Source organism: Musa acuminata, chromosome BXJ2-3 (genome assembly GCF_036884655.1).
Source record: "Musa acuminata AAA Group cultivar baxijiao chromosome BXJ2-3, Cavendish_Baxijiao_AAA, whole genome shotgun sequence".
NCBI lineage: Eukaryota > Viridiplantae > Streptophyta > Magnoliopsida > Zingiberales > Musaceae > Musa > Musa acuminata.
In genome coordinates, this window is record NC_088340.1 from 37,930,979 (window position 1) to 37,940,688 (window position 9,710).

At 41.7% G+C, this 9,710-nt stretch overlaps 2 protein-coding genes across 7 annotated transcripts; one reads left to right on the plus strand and one right to left on the minus strand.

Moving 5' to 3' along the window:
• Positions 1-367: 367 nt before the first annotated feature.
• On the plus strand, positions 368-4,014 carry LOC135608064 (bZIP transcription factor 12-like). Of its 2 annotated transcripts, none has more exons than XR_010485398.1 (4): positions 368-1,230; positions 1,311-1,382; positions 1,715-3,508; positions 3,600-4,014. XR_010485398.1 is itself a non-coding variant. In XM_065100493.1 (4 exons), the coding sequence occupies exons 1-4, from the start codon at positions 583-585 to the stop codon at positions 3,678-3,680; spliced, it is 831 nt and encodes a 276-aa protein (XP_064956565.1). In that variant the 5' UTR covers positions 368-582; the 3' UTR covers positions 3,681-4,014. The 2 variants fall into 2 exon arrangements, 1 of the variants encoding a protein (XP_064956565.1); XM_065100493.1 differs by having other exon boundaries at positions 1,715-1,744.
• Positions 4,015-5,054: 1,040 nt separating this feature from the next.
• LOC135608063 (tubby-like F-box protein 8) lies at positions 5,055-9,067 on the minus strand. 5 transcript variants are annotated; one of them, XM_065100489.1, is made up of 6 exons: positions 8,812-9,067; positions 7,509-7,587; positions 6,941-7,407; positions 6,624-6,711; positions 6,056-6,188; positions 5,055-5,944 (listed from the first exon to the last, which is right to left on the minus strand). In XM_065100489.1, the coding sequence occupies exons 3-6, from the start codon at positions 7,316-7,318 to the stop codon at positions 5,218-5,220; spliced, it is 1,326 nt and encodes a 441-aa protein (XP_064956561.1). In that variant the 5' UTR covers positions 7,319-7,407; positions 7,509-7,587; positions 8,812-9,067; the 3' UTR covers positions 5,055-5,217. The 5 variants fall into 5 exon arrangements, with proteins under 5 accessions (XP_064956561.1, XP_064956560.1, XP_064956563.1 ...); XM_065100488.1 differs by having other exon boundaries at positions 8,734-9,067; XM_065100491.1 differs by lacking the exon at positions 8,812-9,067 and adding an exon at positions 8,357-8,723.
• Between the last annotated feature and the right edge of the window lie 643 nt (positions 9,068-9,710).

Genomic DNA, 9,710 nt, shown 5'->3' on the forward strand with positions numbered 1-9,710 from the left:
AAACCCCCTCACATTTATCTAATTCGAGTCCTGTTTATCTCTAAAGGACTCCCATATGTTAATTCAAAAATAACACATTTATTATATAGCATTTATCAAATAAAATTCAACAACCAAGTTTGAGAAGTTATTAAGATTTTAAACATAAATATTATTTTCAATCACTTTCAAATATTCTTCTTTTCCTAAACTTATCTATACATATGAAAATTGTTAGTTTAAGAATGGTATACAATATTTTGAAGAAATTAATATCATTAGGGATATACATGTTAAACTTAAAGAGCAATTGCGTAAATTGTTAGCTTTAAAGGGATATATATGCAATTTTTCCTTTGAGGTTATAATGCTTACATATCATTTTCTTAGAAACCCTCAAAAGGTTAATAAATTCGAGTTCGGTCCGTCTCTTCCGCGAATACCACGCGGAGACGACGACCTCTCTCGCTCGCGCTTTCTCTCTCTCCCCCTCTCCCGACAGACGGAGAAAGAGTGAGAGATCGAGAGAAGGGAGAAATAGATCTCCGAAAACCCTAACACTAACCCCCATCGCCAGCGATTGGAGATCGAAATCCGCGGTTCATGGCGTCCTCGCGGGTGATGGCGTCCTCCTCCTCGGCGAATTCCGATCTGACGCGCCAGTCTTCCATCTGCTCCCTTCCAGTCACCGATCTCCAGAGCTCCATCAGCGGCGGCGGAGAGCTCACCAAGAACCTCGGCTCCATGAGCATGGACGACCTCTTCCGCAACATATGCGGCGACAACCCCGTGGCCTTCGCAGGCGGCGCGGAGGGTGGAGTCTCGGTGTCCCGGCAGGGTAGCTTCGCGTTTCCGAAGAGCGTCGGCGAGAAGTCAGTGGATGAGGTGTGGCGGGAGATCACCGCCGGCCGGAAGGCGGACGGCGGGGATGGACCCGGATCGGAGATGACGCTGGAGGACTTCCTGGCGAGGGCCGGGGCGGTGGGGGAGGACGACGTCGGCGTTCCGTCGGGATCGAGCCAGGTGGCGTTTCAGCCGCATCCGGTAGTGGGGGATCGGTTGGGGCAGCCGCAACAGTTGCCCGTGGAGAATCCTGCTTTGGGGCTTGGGAATGGAGCGGAGGGTGTTGGAAAGGTAGGGAGAGGGAAGAAGCGATCGGTGTTGGATCCGGTGGATAGGGCTGCGCTACAGCGGCAGAAGAGGATGATAAAGAACAGGGAGTCCGCAGCTAGATCGAGGGAGAGGAAGCAGGTCTTTGATCTATTGAACTGATCGCTCAATTAAGTAGTAGCGAGCTAAATATTTGATCTTTCGGAATTTGTTGTTTTCAGGCTTATATTGCTGAGCTTGAATCTTTAGTCGCACAGTTGGAGGAAGAAAACGCACAGCTATTGAGATCTCAGGTAAGGCGATATCTACTACCTGATCATGTTGTATGGTTACCAACATATACCATGCAATACTTGCTGATACTGTTTTACTACTGAAAAAGATTTGATGTGTCTTTTTCTGGGAGTGTTAATAAGACCAAGCTTCTGGTTATAGTAACCAAAGATTTGGGCAACAAAATCTAAGTGAATGGGTGATCAGCTTCTATAAGTTAAGTGTTCTTGATGCTATGACATGATCTTGAGCTATGCAACAATCTAAAGGCTTTAAACCTAAATACAGCTTTCATATAAATGTTCAGGTTGTTCTGTTTTACAATGGGTTCTGATTAAACTATTACTTGCAGGAACAGCAGCAAAAGATGAGAGTTAAGCAGGTATGAGCATCCAACAGAAATCAAAGTGCTCCCTGTTGTTTCTCCCATCACAAATGAGTTTATCAGTTTAAAGTCGCATGTTGAAGATACTCATTCTATTTGAATTATTTTTACACACATTTATAACCATTATGTTATGTCTATGGCCCTGCTCATAAAAAAAGAATAATTTTATTCTACTGATTCTGATGCATGGGAATTTTAGTATCTGTAAGCTAACCAATTTAGTACCTTACTATGTTTTCATAGAAAACAACTTTTGATTTTTTTTGTTTTTACTTGAACTAGTTTTAATGGTGACAATAGGAGCATGTATATCTCATATGCCGCTTAGGAGATGATTCAGGCTTTGTATTAGTCTTCGGGCCTTAATGGTGGAGTTGTATACTAAGTGGGTGAAGCTATATAATGATTCACTGTGTCGAATATGCCTACTATTGAAATCCTGGGTTTAAGCACAAATGCCATGTAGTTTAAGGCATCTGAGTTATTGGGTCAGTGGTTCTTTTAGACTGGGTCATGCACCTGTATGCTACATATTAGTTAACATGTGTATCTTATTTGTCTCAGTTTGATGCATGACATTGTTTATTAGCTTTATTCAAGACAACATATTCAACATGCGAAATAACATGGTAGTTGTACAATGTATTGGTTGGTGAATTAACTTCATTTACGTCGATAGCTCTATCCAAAACCATCAAAAAATTGAAAAGGTAAGAATACATGTCTTGTAAACTAACTTTACTCATATTGTGAAGAAAACCAAAACTATGTTTCTCTAAATAAGCAAAAAAAAAAAAGACTGGAAAAACCTGATGTAATTTTTCTTTTCTTGGTTGATTTATTATTTTCTTATTTCACTCTATTATTTATCTAGCCTGTAACTTTGGAATTGCTTAAATTATGAAAGTTAGTTCACCGACCAAACCAAACATAATGAAAACACCATGGGTTGTCTTTCCTGTGTATGTGTGTGCAAGGATACACTTGCAATGATGTTTCTGTTACTTGCCTATTTCATAATTTAGTGAAAGATGATATGCCAACACGATATTAAAACTTGGCTGAAGCTTAAGACATGTAAGCTATTGCATGATTTACCATGATCATCCATGTTTATTTATGTGACATGATATACAATTTTAATATACACCACATGCATGCTAATAAGATATTTGCAACTATTTTGATTTCTTTAACATTTCATCAATGTAAAGGTTCTTTCTATGGAAAGCATATGTACTTCTTGGTATGAATGCCCAAAATAATCTCATAGAATTCCATTTTAAGATATTTAATATGAGCATTTTGGGATTTTTTTAATGTGTCGTGGATTTATTTCTGATCTTATAAAAATTTTGATTTATTACATTATATTTGTATTTGATATTCTGACATGTTAGTTCCAAGACTCTTGCCTTCTCAGTAACGTCAACCGTGGTGTGGGCTCACCTTAAGTCCTTATTGGTCTCCTCTGTATGATATCTTTATATTTCTGGTTTCTATCTGACTGCTATTGATAAAAGTGACAGTGTCAGTAATATATGTAGAAGTAGGATGAGGTTAGGCATCTAATATGTCTCGGTAATTTAGAATTTTGTTCATTTTGCTTCATATTTACCTATGCACTTATATCCAAGATCATGAAATTTACTAATTTATGAAGCTTGCACTTATCATGTCTCTTAATCTGTCTTGAGCTGTCTGGTTGGGCTAGTTGAATCCGAACTCAAAAGCTATTTACCCAAGAACATACTAAAGGCCAGTAGTGTCAAAAATATTCTTTTTAAGCATTTGCCTATTACGTTTGCAATCGTAACAATGAAGTTAATAGCTTACAATTGTTTTGCAGCTTTTGGAAAACATAGTACCAGTTACTGAGATGAAAAAACCACGCCGAATTCTGCGAAGAACTTGCTCTATGGAGTGGTAGAGAGAGAGAGAGAAAGAGAGAGAGGGGGTATCAAAGTTAGACTCAGGAGATCTGTTTCCAGTGATCCTTTTGAGTGGATTTTTTTGCAGTGTATAAAGAGAACCCATCGATCCAGGACAGGTAGTAGAACAACATTTGGGCGTCATGAAGGATGATGGCTGTGTTATCATCTCATTGTTTAGCTATATTATCTTCATTAAAAGGAGTGGTATCGTACAGAAAGAAACATAAATAAGCAACAGACGCTAACCACTCACAAACCCTGACTATCTGATTTCTCAAACTTGTTTCCATGGTTTTAATTCATACCCTTTTTAGGTGTTGTTCCTGTTCAGTTTTGGGAGGATTCCCAGGTAGCTTTCTTGCCCTGTTATGCCTGTTTGTTCTTCATTTATTTTCACCTTAATATTTTTAATAATATAGCATTTTATGCAATCTGCTAATTTCTTGTCACATTGAAGGTTTTCATTTTCTATCCACCTAGTTGGGGCAATATTCACCCAATCAGGACTTTGACATGTAGACAGCAATTTGGCAGAAAAAACAAAAAAAAGGCTATAAAAAGGCACCTATCAACAGGTTCTTCTCTCTCCTCTCTCCTCTCGATACTTGTTATTCTATATATCGGGTACTAGACTTAGGAGGGCATAGGTTGTTTTCTTCTTGAGATTTGCTCCGAACAAAGATTCAGAGTTCAAATAATTTGGATTGACAGTCGACTTACATACTAACACCACCAATTTGTGAGTAACGACGCATTTCCTATCAACAATGTGCCATCAAGTCCATATGCAGTTCAAAAATACTTCCACCTTTTCCCCAACAAAGAATTGCATCCCATCCTCTTCGAGCTCTTCTGATACATACAGCAGCTATGGGTCGTAGTAGGTAAGCCAATTAGCATACCAGCTGCTCGTTATTGGTTTTTGTGCTCTGCCCTTGCCATAAATCTGCCCTCCATCGAATTAATCACAAGCTATGTCTCTTTTTCAGAAGGGCCACCATCCACAGGGCCCAAAGAAATCATGTCATCCATATCAAAGGTGCGATCAACAATGCCTATTCCAACAACATTACCCAAAAGAGACACGATCTTGCAGAGCAAGGGCTGATCCCCTTCTATATCCGACTAGCCATTTACAGATAAGTCATGAAAGAATGGGGGCGAAGCAAGTTCATTTTGCCACACAAATGAACTGAAAACTAAACTCAAGTTGCCAGATTTCACATTATAAAGAGCAACCGATGCAATATATCAAACACATTTGCACGCACAACCGAATGGATCAACACAAAACAAAAGAAGTTAAGAGAATCCGAATGGGTTTTACCAGTTTCTTAATTCAGCAGAGCTTGCAGGAGCAATTAGGGCAGTTTGTTGTAATAGACGAAGGATATATATACCTTGAAACAAAACACAGTTGCAGGTTACAGCTTGCACACTAGCAACCAGGAAGAATCGACGTGAAACAGCAAACACATCTTGAAAATTTCATCCTATCTATTCAGTCATTTTTCATCAATCAATCCTGTTCTACTATTCACAAGCCAACTTGGTGTCGAAGCTGCTCAAACAGATGGCAAAAGCCTGGAATGCGGACAGTGGATACCTGTAATCCATGGTGAACATATCCTTTGCCACCTTGCCAAACTGAAGTATAATTTTATCATGCTCGGATGGTGCTGGTGGCTCCGATGGTGTCGGAGCTCCTGCAGCAGGCTGCACCGCTGATATCAGCTGGAAGTTCTTCACCGAAGCTACAGTCACTCGACCGCGGAAGTTGAGGCACCAACATTGCAGCTGCTCATGCCACCTTGGAGGCTTGTTTCGTAGCACCAGCGGCCTCTCTTTGATCTCATTCTCCTCTTCCCCCTCTTGAGTTCCTCCAGTAATATCGGAGAAGCGTGAGCTGTTAAAGTCCATGGAACGGTCCATCATGGAGGACTTCGAGAAGGACATGCTGCGGAACGAGTCCTCCAGGGAACGGGGAATGAGGTTCTCAGGTTGGCCAGGGACTGTGCGACCAGGTTCAAGTGATGATGCAGGTATGGAGTACATGACGCAATGCATTCGTCGTGGCCCTCGTGTGCCAAGGACATTCAGCTCATAGGTAACCTGAGCTATGCTGTAGCTGCCAGAAGGGACTTTAGGAGAGACTTTCTTGGAGAACCTGTGGCTTGTTCGACCAGGTGGACAAAAGGCTGCCCCGTTGTATGGGGGTTGAGTGTCATATATTACAAATTTTGTGCCAAGAAAATTTGACCTACAGTTTCAGCAGGAAGAATATAGATCTCAGAACAAAGCATTAAGACTGAGGTTTATGGCAATTACGTATTAACAAGGAAAAGAAATTTGGCTTCAAATCCAGCAGTACCTCAGCTTTCCAATATAGCTGTAACTTGACCTTGATATATTGGCGGCATCCATTGAGATAATGTACTCAGTACAGGTTGTCCGACGATTCCTTTTGGCTGATAGGAGGAACTTCCCAGTCTCAACAAGAACAGCTACAGCGAGAATAAATCGCAAATGAGTGTGTAACACAAAAATTAAACGTGTTCTACATGCCCATGCACATGACAAATGCCAAGAACTTTCAGACACAGGGGATCTCAAGAAAGTAAGCAATGAGAGAGATCATACGTGCATAGAACAAATGCAACAATAAACTACAATGCCAAACTTGCCCAGCACTATTTTTGGTCTTTGTGCAGTACATTGAAAAGGATAAGAGGAACCGTAAATGCTGCTGTTACATCTAATGGAGAATAGTTGATGGAGGACAAGTGGAACTGATTAGTAATCTGAACAGGCAGGAAAAACATGGCTAATGCAAGAAGATTCCTCCGACAGAAAAACTGATGAGAAGCCAACTTTACATAATTCAAAAGAACGGTAAACACCTTTGGAAATTAAGATAGACGAAATGGAACCAAACTTACAAGGGCTAAGACATAAGTAGAGACGATAAGTTAACTTTGATTTATCCCTCTTAATGTAACATTGAATGGTTCCATCCCGAGATCCAGGCTGCAAAAGATAGCAGGCATTAAGAAGGTAATAAATCATCACTGTGTAAGTACTTCCTATGTCACCATATCCTATGAGATCATTTTTGGTAGCAAGGTTTACCTGTCAGATAAGAAGGCATTTGTTGTTGCCAAATAAATTACATTGAAATAAAGGATCTCAGTTAACACATCATAAATGACACAAACGGCTGAATTTTGTGAAAACCTGGTGAGAGCAAAACGACTACCTGTTTCAAAGCAATTGGAAAAGTGAGTTTCCCGCTGAACTCTGGACTCCTAACAATCTCTTTGCACATCTCCCTCCAAGTTCTGCAGACAGCTGCACAGGCAACAACATGCTTGCGCGATGGCCATGTGCTTTCACTTGCCTCCAGTCTCTTAATCACATCACGAAGAAGCTCAGGAGGGAGGCTAGCCCAGCGACTCTGCTGGACCACGGGACATGGATCATGTAGTTCCTGCACAGAGCATTGGGATTTCCCCCTCCGATGGCCAATTAGCCCTGAAAGCCTCACATCAAAACTCCGCCTTGATAAACTCCCAAAGCCATCTCTGAAACTCCCGAAGCCATCTCTGACATCACGAACTATACTACGGAATGACATCTAGTCTAATTCAAGCAGTAAAACAGAGCCAGAAGTAGATATCTAGTGGTGTGATATCAAAAAGCCTCCGATGAAGTGCGTTCAACTGCCTGCAGAAACAAAAAAAAAAAACTCTCTCTAGATATCTTTGAGAGGATAGGATCTAAAGCAGAACAAGTATCGGAAGAAGGTGAAATAGTAAAGTTCACACCTTACTGGTTGCTTCTTTTATTATTTAGGAATTTGAAAGCTTTGACATACTAAACCCAATATGCACAATAAAACTTGAGCTGCAAAAATGGAACCATGCATTAAAGTCTTGAATGTCTAAAGATCAACTTGTAACAAGACATCAAAAGATGAGATTGACACAATTGTAAGTGTTCAAAGAAGACAAACAACTGAATTGAAAAACCACATAAATCGCCTAAAGCAGGGAATAGAATGAAAGTCAACCACAAAGATATGGCATTGACAGCATGCCCATATGTCAAAGATTGCGGAGTTCAAAAATAGCTGTCATGATGATAAGTTACTGGACTACATATGCTTGAAAATTATCCTTGATCCTTCATTGTTGCCTATTAGTCAACATAGCTGCTCTGTTTATACCTTTATTCTAGTAACAAATCAATTATCCTTGTTTGACTTCAAAAATGACAAATTTATCTAAAACATGTTCCCTGTGTGCATTACAATGCACTTAAATATGTGTTAAGCATGGAATCTTGATAATTAGACCCAAAAAACAAGGGAATTGATCATGAAATTTTCTTTTTTGTTTGTTTTTTGGAAGAAACCAGTTCAACCTAAAAAAATAATTGGATGAACTCAGAGAAGCATATAAAATGAAGTAATAAAAGTGCTACCATCTAAATGTTCAATGTTCATGGACGACTTATCTCAACCAACCAAAAATAATCCTCAAAAATGAGAATTGACGCCTTTACAAGTGGGCAGAAGAAACGAAAGGAACAATAAAAACGAATCATGCTCTTCTTCATATAAAATCTCCCGCTTCATAGCGCCTCCGAGCACTAGGTGCAGACGTAGACTAACCTCATCCAACGCCACAAGGTGCGAACTGGAGTGCAACAAGCACGGGTATGAGAAAGGAGACATGTCCCAAGGAAGAGGAACGGATTCAAAGTTAACGGCTAGTCTAGTTTTTGCTCTTGCGGGTTTAGGGTCGCAGTGGAGGCCTTGAAACCAAAAAGGACGGAATTTTCCCCCTTCGCAGAGACTAAACCTAGCTAAAGAAATCATAACCCCTAATCACAAAAAGAAAGCCCTTTTCCGAAGAGATATCTGAAGAAAAATCAGAAAAGAACATCAATTAAACAAAACCACAAAGAAAAGGACTCCAAAATCAAAGCTTTAACGCCCAAAAAGAGGTCCCAAATTGGCGCTGTTTCATGAATCTCTACGATTATTACCACAGCATCCACAGAAATCACCACCGACGAGCTACAGCCAACACCGACAAATGCACAAACGCCCACATCCATACGAACCCAAGGCTACGCAGGCCCGAGTACTTCGTATTCCTTTGACCGGAAGGCAAAACCTCCAAAGGGAAACCCGGGAGCACGGCGCCTTAAAACCCCCTCGCCCTCGATCCGACGACACGAAACGAATCGCCTCCTGCCCGATCGATCCCTTGCTTCTCTCCCTCCGAGAAGACGGAACCCAAAGCTTCGTTCAATCCAGTCGAAGAGGAGGCAATGGGGCGTGGGGCGGGGGGCGGGGGAGTGGAGAAAAGGGCGAGGAGGCGAGGGCAACGGCATTATGTTACTCTCTTAATCCCCCTCCGTCGTCGGGCGGGGTTGACTTACCGTTCGGTTCCCATCACGTAACGAGCCACCGCCCCTTAACGGCGTCAATCATTAACGTCTCCGGTTGTTTCCCTCCCGTGGGCGCGAAGCTTCCAGATTATTATTAGCCCATAAATCGGCGATTTTATGCCATCTAATTATTATTTCTCTCACTTACTATCACAAAAAATAATTAATTAGTGGAAAGAAAAATAATGATTTCAAAAAAAGTAGAGAAAAAGCAAGAATTTATAGTGATTTGCGCTTGTGGGGATCCCACTATGTCATGCCCATGCCATCGATGTGATGGGATGGCAGAACATACCATAGTGGTCAGTGGTCCATGATGCGGCTCCCATGGCTGACGTGGAACGCATGGCGTGGGGTAGCAGTGGGCCAGCCCGCCACAAGTGCGCGCGCCGACCTGCCCCGCCCCATTGGTCGGAGGAGGCGCCGCCACCTCAGCGCCGCACGTCGAGCTGTGAAAGGAATCTGCCGGTGGGCCCGTGGGCCGGGTCGGTGGGCCCATTAGTTCTAGCGAAACCCGCGGTAGCAAATGGTAATGCGTGCATGGAACGAATACTCCTCACGGCGGTATA

Bases quoted from the DNA above. Each gene is read 5' to 3' on its own strand.
- LOC135608063 (XM_065100492.1), bottom strand. From the start codon at position 7,318: ATGTCATTCCGTAGTATAGTTCGTGATGTCAGAGATGGCTTCGGGAGT. The intron at 6,712-6,940 runs GTAGTCGTTTTG...TATCTTTTGCAG, and splicing joins TTCCAATTGCTTTGAAACAG to CCTGGATCTCGGGATGGAAC. The intron at 5,945-6,055 runs GTACTGCTGGAT...CTGAAACTGTAG, and splicing joins AGCTATATTGGAAAGCTGAG to GTCAAATTTTCTTGGCACAA.
- LOC135608064 (XM_065100493.1), top strand. From the start codon at position 583: ATGGCGTCCTCGCGGGTGATGGCGTCCTCCTCCTCGGCGAATTCCGAT. The intron at 1,231-1,310 runs GTCTTTGATCTA...TGTTGTTTTCAG, and splicing joins GATCGAGGGAGAGGAAGCAG to GCTTATATTGCTGAGCTTGA. The intron at 1,745-3,599 runs GTATGAGCATCC...ATTGTTTTGCAG, and splicing joins AAAAGATGAGAGTTAAGCAG to CTTTTGGAAAACATAGTACC.